At 50.7% G+C, this 21,479-nt stretch overlaps 2 protein-coding genes across 8 annotated transcripts in view; one reads left to right on the top strand and one right to left on the bottom strand.

The window, feature by feature from the left end:
• CACNA2D4 (calcium voltage-gated channel auxiliary subunit alpha2delta 4) overlaps positions 1–6,482 on the top strand; it is a 127,701-nt gene extending 121,219 nt beyond the window's left edge. The window contains exons 37-40 of the mRNA XM_027679615.1: positions 2,328–2,445; positions 5,209–5,321; positions 5,629–5,711; positions 6,393–6,482. Coding sequence (XP_027535416.1) covers positions 2,328–2,445; positions 5,209–5,321; positions 5,629–5,711; positions 6,393–6,482 — 404 coding nt within the window. The remainder of the gene's footprint in view (positions 1–2,327; positions 2,446–5,208; positions 5,322–5,628; positions 5,712–6,392) is intronic.
• Positions 6,483–17,275: 10,793 nt separating this feature from the next.
• The window catches only part of ADIPOR2 (adiponectin receptor 2), a 44,103-nt gene continuing 39,899 nt past the window's right edge, over positions 17,276–21,479 (bottom strand). For all 7 annotated transcript variants that reach the window (XM_027680711.1, XM_027680716.1, XM_027680710.1 and 4 more), the window contains exons 6-8: positions 20,732–20,919; positions 19,341–19,534; positions 17,276–17,783 (exon numbers count right to left, since the gene is read on the bottom strand). In XM_027680711.1, the coding sequence (XP_027536512.1) occupies positions 17,652–17,783; positions 19,341–19,534; positions 20,732–20,919 (514 nt within the window). In that variant the 3' untranslated portion in view covers positions 17,276–17,651. The remainder of the gene's footprint in view (positions 17,784–19,340; positions 19,535–20,731; positions 20,920–21,479) is intronic.

Below are 21,479 nucleotides of genomic sequence, written 5' to 3'. Positions count from 1 at the left end.
GCCACAAGCATGTCCTTGAGAAGGTCTATTCCCGGTCCAGACTAGCCTGGCCACCTGTTTCAGGGTTTGGAGCTGCTTTCCCAGCCTCAACTACAGTGAATTAGGGCTGAAAGAAAGGGTTCCCGCTCTGTTCCTCACACTCCTTTGGTCTTAGTTTAGAGACTTTACTGGCCAGAATAGTTACCAGTCCTGGAGGTGGTCTGAACTAGAAAGCATTTGCAGCTTCTCTCCTTACAACACAAAAGGTGATATTTTGCATGTTCCATCAGAAATGCCTCAGCCTTTGAAATTCACCTCAGGAACAGGGTCTTCTTCTGCTCATCCCAAATCTCCTCAGGACTATTTGTTCCTTGTGACAGAGGCATTCTCCATTAGCAAAAAAATGGGAGAGGCTTTTCTGTGCTTCTGCAGTGTGGGGTTCGCACAGAGGGATGGCAAATGGTGGCAGAGCACAGCCAGGCAGCTCCTGGCTGATGGCAGAGGTGCTGCCAGCCCCTGAAATGACGAGTTTAGTTGATTAATTCAATGTAAATCCAAGGTGAATACAAAACAAGGCACCATGCTGAAATCATGCTCTCTGTGCTTTTGGATCTGTGCAAAATTAACCTAACCATGATACCGACAGGTGGGTCCCACAGTCTGGGAGGATTTTAGGGGGCTGCCTCATGAGTGCTGTTTTTTGAGAGTTCAGAAGAAAAGCACAAAAAAACCTACCAAGGACTCTGTACTGCAGGGAAGGGCTTGAGTACCCATTATATTCACCCGGGAAGGGCATTAGAGGGGAAATTGGGCTGGAGTTCCTGAGAGAAAAATCAGAGAAAATCATCCATTTTTTTCTCCCTCTCATTTAATCCACATTGTTTAGACGGCAAGCTCCACCGGGTGGTGCCTGCTGCTTTCTGCGTGCTCTGGCAGCGTCGGGTTGGGGGGGAAAGGAGACCTTTGCTCTCAGCGAGGGTTCTACAGTGATGCAAATTACCCAGCGGAATCATGGTGCCCTCTTGGTGCCTTCTTAACATACATCTGCTGATTAAAACCCGTGATGCTGCATTTTTCTATAAATCTTCAGCGCTTCTGCTGCACGGGGTAAAGTGGGCGCTCTCCCATCAGGAGGACCCTCTTCCCTGCTGGTCCCCACCCCCCGCGGCAGGGCTGCCTGTGGCTGTTGTGTGCGAGGGGGGCTGCGAAGCGAGGCTTTGTGCTCAGACCCGAAGCTGATGTAGAAACCATTTCTCATACGTGCTGTTGGCTGAGCTGCAACCACCTCTGCCCTAGCAACAAAGCTCGGCGTTTCCATCGGCAGCATTCCCCTGTGTCCTACAGAGGCAGGAGCTGGCTTTGCTACCTCCAACTGCAGAAAATAATTGCCAGGAGGGCCCAAGGCGGTAGTTTCAGGCAAGACAGATTTTGCTGAACTCCTAGAAAGAACGCTCTTGCTTCTCGAGGGAGGCTTAATAAGGCGGCCCAGCTCCCCCTCATCCCCAAATTAGTTTGGAAGTCCCACAGAGTGTGACTGATGAGTGATGGAGCAGCTGCTCCCTACCTCTGCAGTGGATGGCTCCCTCCAGGAGCCACTGCTGTGTGTGAGCTGGGTCTCTGCTGGTCCTTGAGAGCCGTCATCCGCTTTCCTGTGGTCTCAGGCCAGATCTGTTTGCTGGCCGTGGTTTCTTCTTAGTGTGACAAATATTCAACCCCTCAAATTTCCTGCTGTGGGCTCGCTCTGAAGCGTCAGAGGGCTCAGGAGGGATCAGCAGTTGATGAATCCCACCGTAGACACGCAGGGTTCCCGCAGGGGCAGATCCCTTGGCACAGGCACAGAGGAACAGCCCAGTCACAGGTTTCAATGTTTAAAAAAGTGAACCGGGGCTGGGTTAGGCAGGAGGGACTTCATTAATGCTGCTGGTTCAGTCAGACCCCACTGCTCCTTTGAACAGAAGGGTACCAGTGCTCAAGTGACCCTTCCTACTGGGCAGGGGGTCCCTGGGATGCTGTGGCCACTGCCCCCACAGCTGTGGCTTGGGCATAGCAGGGTCTGGGCTTGCTGGGGGAAGGCAAGTGGCAATATTGTGTGCATTTCTCACATAGACTGGTTTTCCCACACCACCTAGTGGGAGCAGGGATCACTGCCTGGCTGCTTTATGCAGCACCTCCTTCCCATTATTCTCTGGTAGGCACCTGCTCTTTGCCACTCTCGAGGGGGTAGCAGGCACGCAGGGCTGCTCCTCCAACCTGTGTCACCAGTTTTAAATGTTTCCATCTCAGTGCAGGCAGCTCCTGTGTGATCCTCTGCCCTTCATCCATCTCACCTTGTCTCCTTGCCCTCGCAGCTCACAAGCACAAGAAGCACGACATGTTGCAGCCCTGTGACACCGAGTACCCCGTTTTCGTGTACGAGCCGGCCATCAAGGAGACCAACGGGCTGATTGAGTGTGGAGACTGCCAAAAGTAAGAACTGCGGCTTCCCTTTCATTTGGGGGGGTCCCCCAGGGGGGATGGCACACAAGCCTTGTCAAAGGGCCCATTGGTGATGGCAGCAACCTGAGAAGAGTCACCTACTGCTTTGCCCATGGCACGGCCACCACGCTATCTCCAGCTGTGGCTGCAGAGCAGAGCTAAACAGCTGTGCTGGACAGGGAGGAGGTGAAGAGACCAAGTTACTGGTTCTTGATAAAAGAGAAGAAAGTTTAAAACCATCAGTTTAATAAGCAGAGGTAGCTGTAGAAGGAAAAAAAGAGCATTCAAATATATATATATATCTTTCCATTCCACAGGTTTCAGAAAGGAATTTTTTCTGTTTTCTCATGCTTCTGGCAAAGGTTTTCTTAGAAAATTTTCCTTTTTGCAATGCTTTCGGCTTTCCTTTTCCTTTTTTTTTTCTTTTGCCCCTTTTCTGTTTTTCTACAGAAACAAACAAAAAAAGAAAGCAGGGATGGGGAAAAAAAGAAGCGTTAAAGTGAAAGAAATGAAAACAAGGGTCCACTGTTTTATTTTCCATTTTCATTTTAAGAGAAGGAAGAGTACAAAGTTAGATAGAAAAGTCTTTGTGGAAAAAGGCTGTTTTCAGTGGCTCCGTAGTGCCATCAGCAATCACGTGTGGAAAGGTGACAGAAAGATGAATTTCTGCTGGTCCAGCTTTTCCTAACATGAGGCATCCAAACAGATCTGACTGGAATTCCCATTAAAAAAAAATAAAAATCCTACCTAGTCTGACTTCAGTCTTGGATCAACTGCGGGAAAGACTTAAAGGTTAGGAAAACAGCCTGTGCTAGTCAGCATGACTGTAGGAAAACCAGGCTTTGCCAAACATTGTTTCAGAAGAGATTGCAGATTTGGTGACAACAAGGTGTTGTGTAGGGGCATTAAGCTCTGGGCAGATCCAGAGGAGCTGAGTGCCCTAAATTGGCCTGTTAAGGTCTTGCTGCACAGATCTCTGCACCAACACAGCCTGGGACTGACCCCTCCTTGCTGGAGGCAGCACTCACCAGCGTCGCAGCAGCAGGTGCTGTATCCTGCTCAGCTCCTTTGTAATTATAGGTGTGGTTGCAGCCTCTGGATCCCAGGTGCATCTCTTGTGCATCTTTCGTGCAGGTGTTTGGGAGAGACAAACACACACCCTGTCACAGGCTCTGTGAAGCATTAGCTCAGGCATGCAGGCTTTCCTGATCACGTTCCACAAGCCCAGGTAGTTCCTTGTGGAGTGAGGGTAGGCTGGGTGCTCCGTGCTGGGCAAAAAGCTGGCTTGCAGATTAGTGCATGGAGCACCTCTGTCCTGGTTACTGAATTTGTTAAAGCCTGCTTGTCAAAGCTCCTAAAGCAGTCATTAGTCAAAAAGCCACTAATGAAATGGTCAGCTGCAGTGTGCAACCTTCAACACCTCTGAAAGGGAACACAGAGATCCCTGGAGACTACAGGGCAGCAAGACAAGGTAGCAAATAACCAGGGAGACAGGGTGCTCCTCCAGCACAGCCAGGTTGGACAGTGCAGTGGGCACATCCTCACAAACCTGTATTTGTAATCCAGAAGCCCTCTCCCTTGGCTGAGCTGTGTTCAGCAGGACTGGGACTGTACAGAGCCACTGTAGTCCTGCCACCAGTGCAGGCACGCTGAGCCCGACATCCCCAGCCTTCCCTGTGCCCAGGACAGCTTGCCAGCTCCCTGCCAGCAGGCAGAGGGGGATGGCAGCGTGGGCAGCTCAGCCTTGCTTTGGGTGGCTGCAGCCTCTGTGCTGGTGAATGACACACAATGGCTGCAAGGCACTGGGCAGGTTGCTGAGGTGCCCAGACATGTACAGCACCTTGCGGTGGCACCCGGCATCTGTATGCTTGGACACGCACCCCCTGTGACTGATGTGCACGTGCCAGTGCACAGAGCCTCAGTCACAGGCACACGCAGCCTCGTGAGCACAGAGGCACATCCGAGCTGCCCACACACCCCCACGTGCACAGCACTCATGCAGAAAACCCTGCACTCAGCTGACACACGTCCTGCCCTCGTCCTGCCCTGCCCACTCAATCCCTGCACCGCCTGCCCAGTCAGCCCTCACGTGCATGTCCTCGGGCAAACACTTGCATCCAGAGACATCACCACAGGCACGTGCCTGTGCTGGTCACCGCCAGCCACAGCCTGCTTGTCCGACAGGGAGGGGAAGGGGCAGGCGAAATTGTGGCTGCAAAGCGAAGCTGCGCGATTTTCAAGCATCGGTTGGTCGGTCCCATCACACCGATGTCACGTACGGTGCTGCTGGGATCCTCTATTTCTCTCTCCACTAACATGAGATTTAGCAAAGCACTGCTCCTCGCAGGACCACATAATACAGACATCCTTGCATTATAAGAGCACACACATAAATGTATGTTAAATGGGCATTGACGTACCTCCAGACGAAACTAGGCTTTCTCAATGCCATCTGCTGTGACGTGCTGCCCCATCTTGTGTTGGGTTTGGTTGGTTGGTTGGGTTTTGGGTTTGATTTTGGCTTTTGTGCCTAGCACGGAGTTGTAGATTTGAGCCAGTTCAGAGTTTTCTGAGGCCAAAAGGGTGTATCAGCGCCACTTCCCCCATGTATATCTGCTCCCTGGGTCTCTCCTGCCTTCCATGACTGACATCCTGTTTCTGATGATCTCTGTTTTCTTTGCTGTGGTTCAGGCAGTGCAGCTCTGGTGTTGTAGCTGGAAGGATGTGCTTTCTTGACCTGCTCTTCTCTTGCAGGATGTTTGTGGCACAGCAGATCGTCAGCAGTAACCTCCTGCTCCTCGTCACAGATGCTGTCTGTGATTGCAGCGTCTTCCCACCTGTCCCAGTGGACCCGAAAGAGGTCAAATATATCCTTCCACACCTAGCAGGGATGCACAGCTCCACAGGCCCCTTCATCTTCATATTTGCTAGGGTGGAAAATGCGCTTCTGGTACAATTGCCGTGGGGGTAGAGGGTACAACCCGACTTGTGGGACAGCTTGGAAAAATCTCCAGCCCACGCAGGGTGACCTGCCCTTCCCTTGACCTCCCTGCTCTGTCTCTCAGGTCGTGCAGTTACACCTGTACAAACTTGCATCTGGGCCCTGTATCTCTGTGCTGTGTTCATCCCCTTTTTCCCTGCCTGCTGCTGCCATTGTCCTTAACAGCCTCGCACATAACGCTTCAGTGAAGTGTGAACGGATGCGGTCCCAGAAGCTGCGACGGCGGCCGGACACCTGCCATGCATTCCACCCTGAGGTACCCCGGGGTAGTGTGGGAGAGAGGGAGGGAGGGCACACAGCTGCATTTCACCGTGGGCATGCCTGTTACCCATGTACAAATGTCTCCTCCTGCACCCTCGCATCGGGTGTATCGCGTGCCCATCCTGCTGGCTGGACCCAGACACAGCCATGTGAATCCCCAAGGGGCTTCCTAGCAGGAGGACCCTCACACGTTAATACCACCTGGGAAGGGCTTGAGCTCAGACACCAGAGGGTCAGGAGCAAGCTCCCCCACCGCTAGGAGCCCAGGAGGCAAGTGGCTTCCTAGCTCGCAGGCGGCTGCTGTGACCAACAGGCATCAAACCAGTCCCTTCCTTTGCCCCTTTCCTTTTGGCCACAGGCATTGGATATTAGGAAGAAATTCTTTACAGAGAGGGTAATCAGGCATTGGAATGGGCTGCCCAGGGAGGTGGTGGATTCTCCATCCCTGAAGGTTTTTCAGATAGGACTGGATGTGGCACTTAATGCCACGGTCTAGCAACCACGGTGGTAGTGGACCAAGGGTTAAACTTGATGATCTCGGAGGTCCCTTCCAACCCAGCCGATTCTATGATTCTATGATTGCTCCCCTTTCCAAAGGTGACAGGTGGGATCCTTTCCCTCCCCCAGCAGCCGCCCTGGCAGTGAGCGGGCTGACCTCTTCTCTCTCATCTCCCAGGAAAATGCCCAAGACTGTGGTGGCGCTGCTGAGATCTCCGTCTCGCCGACGCTGCTGCTGCTCCTGCCGCTGGTGCTGCTCCTGCGGTGACCCTGTCCCTGCGGTGACCCTGCTCCTGCCGTGACCCTGCCTGCCACGCGCCTTACGCGGCACAGACCCAGAGCGGTGGGAGGGGAGGAGATGGGGATGCAACCCTCTCTGGGACACCCGCTGCGACTCCCTGGTGTGTCCTTCACCACAAGGTCCAGCACGGTGCCCACGGTAGAAGCTGCTCCCTCCTTGAAAACCTGTCAGCAAAAGGCCTGTGCGAGAACCAGCGGGGTCAGATCCTGGCAAAGCACCTCCTGAGTGGCTCCTCCCAGCCCTCCGGAAGGCCGAGGTCATCGGCATGGCCAACATTTCGCCTGACTCCCACGGAGCCACTTGGGGTACAGGGGGCAGAGGGCCCAGAGGGGCAGATCTGGACTTAGGAGAGCAGGAGGGGCAGCGGACACTGTCTGCCTGTCCCTCAGTGGGAGCCACCAGGACTTTGAGCACCCGGGTCTGGAGCAGCCCAGGCACAGCCCTGCCAGAACAGGGCCCTTAGTGGTTCCCAGCAGAGAGGCAGCATCTCCTGGTCTTGGGGGTGGTCCTCAGCCATGACCCCGGGGGCAGGACACGGCGCCTGACCTGAACTGCACCAGCTTAACATGCAGCTGGACAATGGGAGGTAGCACGGCTTTACTCGTTAGCTGCAGCTATGCCAGCTCTGCCAAGGAGAACCCTTCTAACACTGCTAGAACAGCATCCAGATTCTTGTCTAGATGTGGACTTACCTCTGGGAAGGGGTTTTGTATGACCCACCCAAAGAGAAGGTATGTTTCCTGCTACCTGCTATCTTCACTGCAGAAGCAGCTACAAAACAGGCACTTTTCCCCTCGGAGCAGCACTGCCCTGCTCATTGCAGCTGCCCTTGGTTGTTCCCTGCCCTGAGCCTGGCATTCCTTGCTAGTGGGCATGGGCCATTTCTTACAGAGCTTTATGGACAATGGGTGGGGAGCACCCGTGTTTTCTTTTTTTTTTTTTTGTATGAACTGCTCCAACCATCTCATTAAAAACAAATATATGGTATATTCTAAATAGATACTACAGCTTCAGCATGTTTGGTGGTAATCGCAGCCCTACACTACACCCCAGAAACCTGTGAGGACAGGGTGTGGGTGGCAGGACTCAGCTGCAGTGGCCTGGCCATCAGGGATGTGCCAGCAGCTCACAGGGACTCCAGGAAGTGCTCCTGATCACTGTGCTGCTGTTTTTTCACTGGAGTACAGGAAGAAGAGCCTCACAGCACACTGTGAACCCAATGGCTGCACCCACAGCCCTCTGTCACCTCTGAGGAGAGGTGGGGTCCCAGCACTGGCAGAGAATGTGCCAGGGATGGAGATGCCACAGCCTATGGCTACAGATGAAACAGGGTCTCTCCTTGAGCTCTGCACCCTCCCCATCTGTAGCCACCCCAGCACCCATGGGTAAGCCATGGTGGCCCCAGGGGAGCAGGCTGGTAGACCAGCAAGGCAGAACCTTGCCCTGGCCTCCTCTGCCAGGTGGGCCCCTTTGGGAGCCTCCTGCACCACTCCAGGTCCCCAGAGCACCATGTGGCTCATCCCAGAAAGCTTCCACCTCCTTCAGGACAAGGGCCCACACCCTCCTCACTCCCTGCCTGATGAGCAGCACTGCCCACAACGCTGTCCTGCGCATGTGCCTGCCATGGGGACCTGTGGGGCTCCTCTCCAAGCCCACCAGGCCACCCACTCCCACAGCCACCACCACCAGGGCTGGACTCGTGCAGCTGCTGCAAAGAGCAGTTTTATGGGAAAGGGTTTTATCCTCACACCAGGTCTGTTCCCTTTCCTGCACAAGCAGGAGCCCACAAATACACCTCAGGTGTGCTAGGGACAGTATGGATGCTGTTCCTCTTTGTCACCCATCTCACCTGACACGAAGGGGACAGTATCAGTCACAACCAGGTCCTGCTGCAGACCTTTCAGGACCTCAGAGGTCCTGCTGTGGGGGTTTTTGCCTTGCTGGAGGTGGTGTTACAGCAAAGAGAGGAATGACTGCAGTACTGGAAGTAAAACTGGAGATGGAGATGGTCTCCAGGCTTCAGATGCAGTGACCTTATCAGAGCCAGAAGCAGCCAAGGAAGATGAAGGCAGCACAGAGGGAAAAGGGGCTGCTGTCAAGGCCGAGGAACCAGGAGCTGTTCACAGATGGAGGAGCCCCTGGCTCAGGGCATCCCCCGCCGGCTGGCACAGTTCCCCCAGCTCCACGTGCCTGCCCTCCCAGGGCACCACTCTCAAGGATGACCTTCCTGTCAGAAAGGATTAGCAGTCCCATATCCACTCAGCTTAAAGAGGATATATAAATACAATTGCCCCGCTGCATATGAACCATGCTTGATTTGAGGTGCATAAATCCAAAATAAACATGAGCCCTGTAAAGATACCTGCACTGAGAGAGTGAAGATGTGAAGTACACCTGGTTTAGTTGGCTCAGCGAGTCTGTGCATAGGTTGTAAGTGGAGGGACTGGGACAGGGGTGAGAACTGGATTATTTCTTAAACTGAGAAATAAGGGCAAAGGTTTGCCCTGACTTAAAACTCAAGCACACACCAGGAGTCAGGCTGTGGAGTCACTCACCCCGATGGCACACCGCAGTGGGCAGCAGGACAGATGTCTTCCCCTGCTCCAGCGGTGGGCTGCACATGGCTAAAGAAGAAGATGCTGTTCCCAAAGCTGCTGGTGCTTCCCAGCACACCCTCAAGCAGCAGGGGCCAGGCTGTGGGCACGGCTGGCCAGTTCAGATGGGCCCTGCCAGGGCAGGCAGTGGATGCCAAGCACTCGCCTCAGCCTGTGCGACCCCGGTGCCACAGATCAAAACCCACCTGCCCGTGCAGGCTCCTCCAGCCCTCACACGGTCAAAAGGGATGGCAAATAAAGGTCAGGCGTGTCTCCAGAGGGAGGTGGCTCCTACTTCTGTACATGAGGTTTGTGTTAGCTGTTTATTAGGAGGCAAACAGAGCCCTTCCCACAGTGCTGCTGATCCACAGTGGGATGAGCTGCACCTAGGTATGGTTTGAGCCTTGGAAGGCAAACGGCTTCTTTTATTATATTTTTTTTTGGCAGCAAAGCAGACCATAAGCAAACCTACCCACTTCTGGTCTCCAACATGGGGTTAAGCAAATTCCATTTCATGCTCTGACAGAGATAGTGACTCATGGCCCTACAGCGAGAGAAAAATCCCCAGGAAGAGCAGCTGCCCTAGCTCCCAACTTCTTCAGCCGTGTGCTGGGCACAGCAGATGAAAATAGGTCAGCAAAAGCAAACAGCGAGCTGAGGCCAGACGATCTGACCAGCAGCAGAGCAGCTGTGAGAGGAGCCATCTCTTATTTCCAGCTGAGCAGCACCCTACTGCCATCCTGGTACGGCATATAAATCACAGCTGTCCCTCCTGCAAGACCGTGTCCATCCCTGTAAGCACACAAACTGTAGGCATCAGGGTTTATTCTGTCAGGGCAAGACTCCAGGGGAGAAAGCTCACAAGTGGTGCTCTGCAGCCAGGGGTGTCCATCAGACCCACCCGGCCACATCTGGCTGCCACACGAACCAGGGGCTTCACAAGCCCTAAATCTGCAGCCAATTTCCTCACGGGCAGGGGGACAGGGAGCTGGGAAGGGACCTGAATTCTCTTCATTGCACTCCTTGCAGGCTTCAGAAACACCCCACTGCAGGCTGAGGTAACCCTGGATCTCCCCCAAACACTGTGGTGGGCAATGAGGGTGTCGGAGCCGCAGGCGGGGACACACACCTTGCACAGTGTTGCGCACACGTGCCCTCCCTTGACTCATGCCTTGGGACACAGCAGGCTCATGACTAGACCTTCAAGTGTGGCCAGACAGGGATGACTTCATCCTACAAAATAGTAGGAAAATCAGCCCTGGATTTACAGCAGCTGTTTGCAGTTGAGATCGGGCACAAAAGCAGGCTGGCCTGAGGTGGCTTATACTTAGCAAGAGCCTGGCACATCCCAGGCTGGGGATAGCAGCAGTCCTAGTGAGGAGCTACATGCTCCAAGCGGGTTAAGGTTGCCCATCTCTGCCATAGTGAAGAATCAGCACCACAGTTTTCCTTGGTTTTATGCACACCTCAAACTCGGGCCCCACAGAGTATTTTCCAGGATCCTTTTTCAGCTGATAAAGCCCACTGGCACCGTCAGAACAGAAACCCTGGGCGCTCTCAGGCCTCTGCTTGTACAGGAGTGGGCTGAGGGCAGCCTGACACAACACATTTTTGTGCTAAGTGGGGAAGAAGCATCAAATTCCCATGTGATGAACGACTCCATCACCAGCCAGGCCCTCGCTGAGGGGGGTGGCTGCTCCTGTCCCCCTTGGGTGTTAGGGAGCTCCCCTGTTTCCCAGGCCCCTGCCACAGCTATGGGTTCCCCTACACCACCTCTGTCTACCCCTGACAGGAGCCTTTACACCTTCTGTGGCTCAGGCAAACCTCTCTGTCATTGCCTGCCGTGACCTCAGCTGCAGCCACGCGGCTCCTCATCAGCGCGTGATGCCAAAGGTAATGGCCCCACTCGAACGCCACCAAGCACGTTTCTTCAGTAAATACCTCCCAGGCCCCGCAGGAAATTTCATCAGCTCTTCCTGCTTTGCTTGCTGCTGCTGCTGCCTCAAATTTTGGGAGCCCTGGCATCCTGCCTTTCCCCAGGCAGGCCCCTGCTGGCAGCAAGCAAGGGCTGGGCACCAAGCCCTGTCTTTATACCTGTTTGGCTCCTCCAGGGCCAGGCAGCTGCTGCTGTCCTTCCCACCAGCATTATGAGGAGCAGTGCCTGCATTGCACAGGGATGTGCATGGGTGCTTCCTCAGCCCTCCTCAAACTGCAGGGATAGTGGCAGGAGGCTGCCAGCCTTCTTGGAGGACACCATTGCACCAAGGGTTGGTCTCTCGTAGGCGGCAGCAAAAGGGACAGGGAGCTGCTGGGGAAGCCCCCACGCCAGTGACAGGGGGTGTGCTGACAGTCTAAGTCACACACTGGCCAAAGCCCCAGGCTGCTCTTGCTCCTCTGAGTTTCAGCCAGCAGTGACTTTCTTCAGCCCCTGGCAGCAGGGCCAGAGCATGCTGTCACCCCCTCCTGCCCAGCCCTCAGGGACACAGTATTGCTTTAAAAGCTGGCAGGAGGCTCCCTGGCAAAGGCAGCAATCCCAGCCTGGCTGCCCCTGCAGACAGCGGGATGGGGGAGCTGAGCCAGAGCCAGGGCAGAGCCCCAGCCTGGCCACAGTAGCCAGGAGCCAGCAAGGAGGTGGTGGCAGCAGCTGCTGTCTCCCAGGGGGGATGGCTTCCTGTCCCAGCAGCAGATGCCACCCCACATTCCCAGTCTGCCTGTGCCACAGCGAGCAGCTCTGGCCGCCCGCCGGCCCCACAGCCTGGCCTCAGACACACAGAACAGCTCCTGCAGCCCGGGGGAGCTTGGCTCCAGCCACGCCAAGGCAAACCCCAAACCACAGGCACAGGTTCGGCACGGTTGGAGGTGAAAGCAAAGACAGCTACTGGAAGTGGCTGGGGTGTCGTTTGCCTCTGCAAGGGAAACACACCATTGCTCTGGGAACCCAGCCAGGCCAATGATTTTCCCATCTCATTTACAACTAGACTGGTTCAGATTTTACGCCAACTGTGAAGTGCCTCCGTGCCCTGTTGTACCACTACAGAGATGAGGCTGCTAACAGAATGGAATCATGGTGAATCTCCAGTGCAAACATCTCCCAGCTCAGAAACAGTAATACCTCAGTGGTTTAAACATGAATTTTACTAGAGAAAGACAAAGGTGAAGCTCCTGGAAATACCAGAAAATTTCTTCACTATGAGCATGGTGAGACACTGGCACAGGTTGCCCAGAAAAGTTGTGGATGCCCCATCCCTGAAAGTGTTCAAGCCCAGGCTGGATGGGGCTTTGAGCTGCCTGATCTGGTAGAAAGTGCCCTTTGCTTATGGCAGGGGGGTTGGAACGAGATGATCTTTAAGGTCCCTTCCAACCCAAGCCATTCTGTGATTCTACAATAAGACCAAGCTGGAAAGCCACCCCCCTGCACACACATGGGGCGCTAGGCTCACATCCCACCATCCCTCCCCAAGGAACTTACCTTCCCGGCAGTGGCGAACAAAGAACTGGTTGCACTGCAATCCACTTGCAGCAACTGCCCACATGATGTTTGGCAGCTTCCTCCAGCATTTTTCCTACTTTGCTCATTGTTAAAATAGCTGAAGATGATCAGGTGGGACACGCTCGATGCTGCCGTGAGCTCAAGGCCAGTATTTCTTCTTCCAGGGCAATACGCACCCAGGAATTAACACGCGTCCTGTCCAAGGAGCTGATCTTTTTAAGAAACTTCACTGAAACCACATCAGTGCTCAGATTTCCAGATTTTCATCCTGGAAATCAGCCTGAAGAGTTTCAGCTTGGGCAACCCAGACAGATACAAAAGCACTGAGCAGCAGGACGGTTTAGTCCAAACAAGTTGCTTTGATGCCACACAGGAGGCAGGGGTAAAAAAAAAGGGAAAAAGAACTCAATTTTGCAGGGAAGCCTCAGATAGATTCAACTAAACTGAACTCAGCTCCTCCATCCTAATCATATGCTTCATTTACTTCCAGCTCCTTAAAAAGTTAGGCAATGGCCTTAGACACTCACCTTGATTGCAGCACTTTAACCCATATTTAGGATACTTGGCAACGAATGAAGCAAGTGATTCTTGGGAGAGGGCAGAGCATGACCACAACTACACGCAGAGGAGGTAGGACACACAATTTTAGCCTGCCCAGAAGACTTTAAAGTATCACTCTGCTTTCTGAAAAGAGAATAAGCCTAATTCACATTCACACGTTGAAGCTACTTTTAGTGACATTTGTGTGAAATCTGATGCCGACATTCTCCACCATTCCTCGAATTTGCTTTTCATAAAAAAGGAAAATAAAACAATAATACTCCATCCTGAGACCTCAAGCTGTCGAGGTCATTTACAGGAGCTGTCTCTCTTACAAAGTCACTGCAAAACACGTATCCTGAGTCAAGTAACTGACAAAACCCACAGTTCAGCTGCAGATGCCCAGACTTGGTGTGAGCCAACACAAGAGGAGGATTAGGCATATCTTGCCCAGGCAGTTCCCAGATGTTTGCTGACAGCTGAGGAACAGCGATGACAGAGCAGAAGGCAGTCTGGCACAGGGCTGTTCTGGTCAGCACCAGCCTCACTCCCTTCCCAGCCAAACCCCCCTCCCTCCCATCCTGCCAGTCCCTAAGTCTGCATACCAGGAGTAGAGGGTCAATCCTTTACAGGGGTGCAGGATAGGAGGCATTTCCTTTACACAAAGAATTTAAATCCAGGTCTCCTGAATGTCTCTTCTCAATCTCAACTCACCTAAAATTTTGCCCACAACCACCAAGGTCTCCAGCACTCACTCTCTTCCCCCTTCCCCCCCCCTTCTTCTTTGCACCCTTGGTCCCTCTTGCTCATTTTTGTCCTTGCAAATGCTCATCTCCCAGTGCTTCTTCACCTTAGGCTTTCCAGTGCTGTCCATAAATCACAGTTTCTGCTCTTTTGAACACATTTCACCCATTCTCCACCTGGCCAGTCTGTTCCTTTCCCTTTTCTGCCTGTTGTTGTGTGGCACCCAAGACACAGTGGTAAGCGTAACCCCTTTTAAACCTTGGAGTGAGGAAGGGGACAGTCTGCTCTGAAATCTGCAAGACCAGGAACTGGAAAACTGAGTCACTAAAAATTTTTATCTCTAAAAAAAAAAAAAAGGTAATTTTTGGAATTATAGCTAGCCCAGCTTTGAAGGCTAGCTATACTTTGCTATACTCTACTTTGGAGAGTCCTGACCGAGGAGAGCCAGCCCCAAGACCACACTGCTGCTTTATGCCCTCACTCTACACCATGGGTTCAGCAGAGCTCTCCAAAATGAAAGACCAAACTCAGCAGTAACACCCACTTTGTTCCTCACGTTACTTTTAAAATATGGCAGAGGTGAAAACTGAGCAGACCGTCCCAGGCCTATCATTCTCTGCCAGTCTGGAATAAACGTACGTCAGGGGAATCCTTATGACAAGCAGCTTCATGCCGCCAGTGGTAGCAACAGACACACCTAACACTTGGCCCCGTGCTCCAACCGGCAACTCCATTGGGCACCGAAGTCTGGACTTCCAAATAAATAATTTCCTTGGAGATCAGCACCATAACGAAGAGGCAGCACAGTCCAGGCTCTGTCGGCCGTGATGTTTAACTGCACCAGACAGCACCGAAATCTCAGAGCAAGACCAGGCACACACTTGATGTGAATCACAGACATCAAGAGGATGCCACACGGTAGAACTACTGTTCCAGCTGCACAAGCTTCCCACCTGCTGGCTTTTGCCAGAGGAGGCACACAGCAAGCCTCAACCGCGTGGGAACGGGCCTTTAGGCATCAGTTTGGTTTCTGCACCAACAGAAGTCTCTTACCTACAAACCTGGCTGGTATGCACTGGGAAGGAAGAAAGCAAGAGTGACTCTTTCAAGCTTCACACACAGCACAGAAAGACCCAAACTAGACAATAATCCATTTGGTTCTTTTATTAGCAGAAGTTAAGAATACAGCAAGTAATAAGATCCCATCTTATATGGAACCATCACCAGAGTCCCCAGCCATCAAAACCCCAGAATGTGCTTCATTGCTTCCAACAGTAAGCAATTTTTAAAAAGAAATATACTGAACAAGGCCACTATTTAATGGGGAAGGAAAGAAGCTGTAGGTCCTAACTATTCTATGGCAATAACCTGCACACAGAGCAAGCAAGCCTCTGACTGCTGAGAGTAAGGCATTCAGGTGCCAACCTGGGAAGAGTTCTCAGCAAAAGCTACAGAAAAGTGCACAGCTAGGTTGTTTTTATTGGAACACACAAACTTCTTGAACGGAGAGACTGACTGGGTTAAGAATAGCAGGTGGAGTACTGTGTTTTTGTAATAGTTCTGTGCTGTGTAGGACCAGGTTACAATCACCCTTCAAGGAGTGAACGTGGGATGATCCAGGATGGAGACTGTCGCTTCTGCTGGTACTGTTCAGAGGTATCCCAAAGCACCTTACAGACAGCTCTGATTCTGATATGTACCACGCTTTTCTCAGACACCAGCACACTTCCTCCAGACAACTCCACACCTTTGTCCGCGATGCCAGTGCCATTTAGCCCTTACATCCAAGTTAATACTGCTCTTTACTTCATATAAGTACCACACAGACCTGTGACAAACCACTTCCAGCCCTACAGGCATCCAGTGTCATGATCCTACTGAGAACATGTCCCCCTAAACTTGCAGCCTCTGCTGCAGCACCTCTTTTTGCAGCTGACCTTGCTCTCAGAGGCTTTACTCCATTCAAGGGGAGAAGCTTAATATCCAGTCAACTTTAGGAAGGCATTCTGCTTCTATCTGACTAAGCAACTCCCCAAAATACACTCCATGGCATCCACGGTATGGGAAGATCTTTGCAATCCATATCTTTCTCTTGAAGGATGAAAACTGAAACTTGCAGGAGTCTAAAAAAACCCCAAACCCCAACAACAAAAGAAAACCTACACACCAACCAACCACCCCTTACCTTCCTTCCTTGTGAAATACAGCATGTTATGAGCTGTTTAACTCATCTGTGAGAGAGGTAATTGCTCTGAATTTCCAACTAAAGACTCCAAGCAATATCTGTGCCATAACAAACAAAACGTTCAAGTTTCATCTTACGACTCCAAAGATTCTCCCTTCAGTCTGGCTTCTGACTGGGCTCCAAAGATCAAGCTACATCAATTACATAAGAGAAGGGTATAGGCCTCCCCTTATATAGGAGGTGCGTCTGCTCCACAGCAATCCAGCTGAACTCTCAGTTTTAGGTTTAGAAATACCAGCAGTCCCATTAGTCCCATTGCTAAAGCACAGATGGGAAGCAGACCTTGCTAAGGACAAAAAAAAAAAAAAGGAACTGCACTGGGCTGGTTGTGGATTTACTCCTCTTAAAAAGAAAAACCTGCAAACTCCCTTGGCATATGGAGCCTGACACACGAGAAGGTAATGTGCTTGAGGTCTGCAGTAACTGTTAACTCCAAGTCCTGGAGCACACAGCTTCCTCTTTCCAGTCCATCTTAACCCCACCTCTGTTTCCCCACACATGCTCAACTATCTTCTGACAAGCCTATTACCATCATTTCTTCAGATCAAACAAAGCAAATGGCAACCATCTTCTCAATGGGGGCCTTTGGGTATAGGCAGGCACTGATGGAGTTGGACTGTTTGCCATTTCATGTGCAGTTATCCCATTATGCTCCAATCCATATGATGAGAACCAAAACAACTACCTGTAAGATCCATCACCCACAACTACACATGCCACGCAAGCTTGGAAGGCAGCTGTCCCACACACTTGGGATGTATCCTTCAAGTTACTTGAGTAAATACCTTTGCTCACACTGTGACCTGGATGACAACATGACTAATCCAGCCTTCACAACCCTTGTGTACATGTACTGAGCCTACTCCAAGTGCTGGCCAGGACCCCACACTGCCCAGGGCATGCTGGCCACCAGGAAAATCTGCAGGGCCAACGTGCTTCACTCCTGGGAATTTTACCTGGTCCTCCTGCAATCATTTATTTTGTGCAAAATTGAAACAGTGTGTGGTACTTGCATGTTGCATTCTTTACAAAAACCCTTTTCCCCCCACCCATTGTTTAAAACATTTATATAAATTTTATTTAAACAGAAAGTTAGAAATCTTATTTACAATTTGTTTTTCTCCCAAAAGAGCATCTAAAATCAACGCCCGAACCCTCCAAGAGGATATAAATTTAACCTTGATTTTTTTTCTTTTTTTAAAAAAACAGAAACTGCTAAGCTATCCCTCCCCAATTCTACAAATAAATATGGCATTGAACAGAAGCCGATTTGGAAAGGGTCCTCTGTAGCTCAATCTGTAGATCCCAAGAATAAATTAGGGTTTCAGAATTTCCTGGTCTTCAAATTGATTTATTCCATTGCTTGAGGTATAGAATTTTTATCTTGGTTAGTCAGAATCCCCATGAAGCTCCATGCCTCATCAGGTGAAACGTGGATTCTTCTTAGGTATTCCTTTTGCTAGCCTGTATGCTTCACCGCGCCGGCGGCTGTTTTGGTTACGGTCTTGGGCTGAAGGCTGGTTCTACTGCATCCCATCTTCCTCTGTGCAGCCTCCTCCGACCGTGAAACGGAACTCCTGGAGGTTCGAAACTCCGTGGAAGTGCACGAAGGCGCCAGCCACTACAAAGACGTGGAACAGCTGATGGGAGTGGAACTGCGGGAAAGAAAACACTCCTGTTCAGCCGGGGCACTGCGGGCTCCAGCACGACCCTGCCTCCCAAAAAGCCACACACTCCGCTGAAGTACACGGTGACAGGGAGCAGTACCTCGCACCACGAGCTGCAGAGTTCTCCAAGTTGTGTGTTAAAGCCCATCCCTCTCCTATCATTAGCCAAATAATTGAATTCTACACACACACACACACACACACACACACACACACACACACACTTCCCTCCAGAGTCACCTTAACCAGCTGGTCAATAAACAAATATAGTACGTAAGTGCTACAACTCATCTTTGTGAAGGGACAGGGATGATTTCAGAGCCTCAGGCAAAAGGCTTAAGCAGGACACTTTTAAAATTAGTTCCTTCACAAGACACACTGCTGATTTATTGATAAAAAGGTCTCTCTCATACAGATAACAGGTACAAACTCTGCTCTGGTCACAGGCATAAGATTTACCAAATGGATTTTGAATGCTGTTGTTTTACTTCTCTACCACAGCAAAACAGAACAGAAAAAAAATGGTATTATATTAAAACCTAGAAACAACTAAATGTTCTGAATGAATGCCCAGGATGTTATTGATTATGGTACAGCAGAATGAAAACCATGAGGGAGCTACATGACAAAGCACACCCTTGTTTAAGGGAAGTCACCCGAATATGGACGATGCTTATGAAATACTTCTACAAATGTGTGTTTGCAGGCTTCATGGAAAGCTTGGAAAAGAGTTGGTGGTACACCAGTGCTTTTGGAGCCCAGCTCATCATAGCAGCAACGCTTTCTTTGGCCATTTAAACAAACCAAAGAAAACTGGTGCTGTGCAAAAGCCACTCAGACAACTCAAGCCTTATTCTCACTTCTAGCCCCTAGGGGCCTTAACTATGCTAGTGGAAGTACAGTGGCCTTCTAAACGTCCACCTCCCCCTCATCTCTACTCTTGCTTCACCCAATTTCTTTCTTTACATCTTCCCCACGTGTTTGTCCTCCAGTCTTCATCATTCTTTCCCTCATACCAAGTCTCCCTCACCCACCCACTTGCTCACCCCACTTTCCCTTCTCCTAGGCCAGAGATCCCTTCAAAGTCCACCATCTCTATCCAGCATTTTCACTGGCTGCACAAGATGAGGGGCCAGCCCTGGTGAAGATCCCAGAGAACATACTGAACATCAGCAAAATAACCACGTACTATTCTGCACAGAAGTAAGATACAGATGTGTGTTTGTAGGATCCTCAACACACACACACACACACACAAGTTCACAGAGTTGCTTGGCCATTTGTTAAAGCTGCCTAGTACATGTGCTGGGGTGGATTTGCACACCAGCAGTTACCTCAGACCAGCCAGATTGTGACAACTCAGGAAGAGAGGCACCAGGAAAGCCAGGCTCGGAGAGCCCACGGTTATTTGGCCCCTGAAGACCTATTGCTTCTGGTGCAGCAGTTTGATACTTGCAATAAGAAAACACTGACACAACATCCTTCAGCCTCAAGGGGAACCAGCTTTCACATTGGTCTCCTCATCCAGCCATGCTGTAGACTCACCCAGATGTCACACTTGCCAGGGAAGAATCTCTCCGGGATGCGGGCAGCATATAGTGCAGCACCAGTGATGTACAGGCATGCCATGAGTGCCAGCCAGCCTATCTGCCCCATTGTGGCTGCTTTCAGGAGCCCCTCAGAGATGACAAAGTGCAGAGTGGGAATTACCCCACTAAGACCCAGACCTAGAAATACTCCTGGGAGGTAAAGAAAATGCGGGAGAGTCAGGTTTGAGCACAGTGGTGGTAAAGGGACACAATGAAAACACAAAAGCTACAGAAGGGAAACTCAGTATTTGCCAAAGCAGCAGAAAGGTGACACCTCTTGAAGCTGGAGGTGCCCAGAAAAGATTTATTGGAAAGGAAGCTAAAGAATGCACAGGCTTCCTTCATATACCAGAAGCTACTCAGCTGTATGTTGCAGCAGATAGCCAAAATATTTCATTTACTGATTGCTCCTGCCAGCTTCAGTGTACGTGAGGCCAGTTACTGCTCTTGGCCTGTAGAGGGAACTGAGACCACGCAGACTGTGCCTCACTTCACCATCATCGCTCAAGAGCAAGACAAGGAGAAACAACAAAGAGGTTGTTTATCATACACTGCACAAGCAGTCCTAGGAAACAGAAAAGGGGCAACTGCGCTCATTTGATCTGCCATGTAAGAGAAACATGGTTTATTTGTTTAGATTTTAGCAGCAAGTACAGAAAACTTGCAAAAAAAGAGGGCGTGGGGGGAATATTCATGACCCATACAGAGATTTTAAGTTTGGAAAGCTGATCTCTCTGAAGGTACACCCATAACTCGTCCAGGAAATCTAGATTTACTGTAGACAGCATGTGCAGGTTAAGAAACAAGAAATATTACTATTCAACCCAGCACATTCCACAGTTGCCCCCTAAGCTTTCTCTTTTTTCCTACCTTGAAATGTGAAACCAAATCTGGTTTTGTTCTTTTGATAAAGAGAAAAAATAGCTTTTGTCTTAGCTATGTGTTTTATCCAGGCAAATCATTCAGATTAGTTCAGTCATCGAATGATTTGCTAGTGTCTGAGCCTAGTGTTACCAAACCAAGACAAACAGCAGAAGTACACATACACACACCAAGCAGTCAGTCGTTTTTTTGGGAGCAAAGCTGCTGGATACAGCTAGAAATACTTTGCACTACCTTTCCTACTGCATGTGTTACTGTCCATTTCAGGAATGCACTTCCAGGACTGGCACTAGCCCTTGTCTGTGCATCCAGTTGGCTATAAAATATATGCTGAAAGCAAACCCATCAAGCTCCCAATCCAAGAATATTAGGTCTCTATAAAATTAAGCTCTCTTAAGTCTTCCCAAGATGGTTTCTCCAAGTGGCAAGTAGGAAGGAGGAAAGGCAGTTAACTTGAGGTCTTACCTGCCCTTACACCCCGGTATTCAGGGGTGGCAAACATGTCCCATTGTGAGACGATTATGGCTGCGATGCCCAGGACACAAATCACAATCAAGTAGATGAAGCAAGGCTGAGGGTTGCAGTAGAAGGAGTAGTACAGCCATGGTACAAAGCTGCCCATTATGAGAAGTGCAATGCCAGAATAATCCAGCCTAGAAGGAAATAAAAATCAGTTTCGTAAGAAATGCAAACCTTTGGAAGTCCTCTCACCCACACGCCCTTCTTTAGTAGACCAACTGTCTACTTCTCACTGCAAAACTAAATTACTCTCGCTATTGCAGCTCACTTCCTGATGGCAACTCTTCCACTAATGCCCTCCTATAGTAATGGACTCCCTTGGCAGACAGCCAGTAAGGCCATTTTTGGACAGTCATCAGCAATACCTTCAGCAACCTTTAGATCAAACCCTTTTGAGGTAAACTCAAATTTGAGTTTCAGATGAGGTAAAAAGCAGCACAAGAGCCCCCTAAACACCGGTCACACAGTATGTTGTGAGAGCACAGCCAGTGCAAACACTTCAGTATCTGACAAGCATCAGTTAGTTATGCACCAGCTTAAGTGAGCACAGAGGAAAAGCGTCGCAATTTTTCAACAATGCTGTTCTTCTACACACCAGTGTGAAAAAGGAAATCCACAGCCACCCTGTGGATTTTACCCCACCCTGACAAAACACTTCTACAGAGGTTGGTGGAGTTAATTTTTCTGTAGGGGA

Source organism: Neopelma chrysocephalum, unplaced genomic scaffold, assembly GCF_003984885.1.
Source record: "Neopelma chrysocephalum unplaced genomic scaffold, ASM398488v2 Primary Assembly neopelma1_59, whole genome shotgun sequence".
NCBI lineage: Eukaryota > Metazoa > Chordata > Aves > Passeriformes > Pipridae > Neopelma > Neopelma chrysocephalum.
The sequence above is the reverse complement of the archived record's forward strand: the minus strand, read 5'-3'. Positions and strand labels throughout refer to the sequence as shown.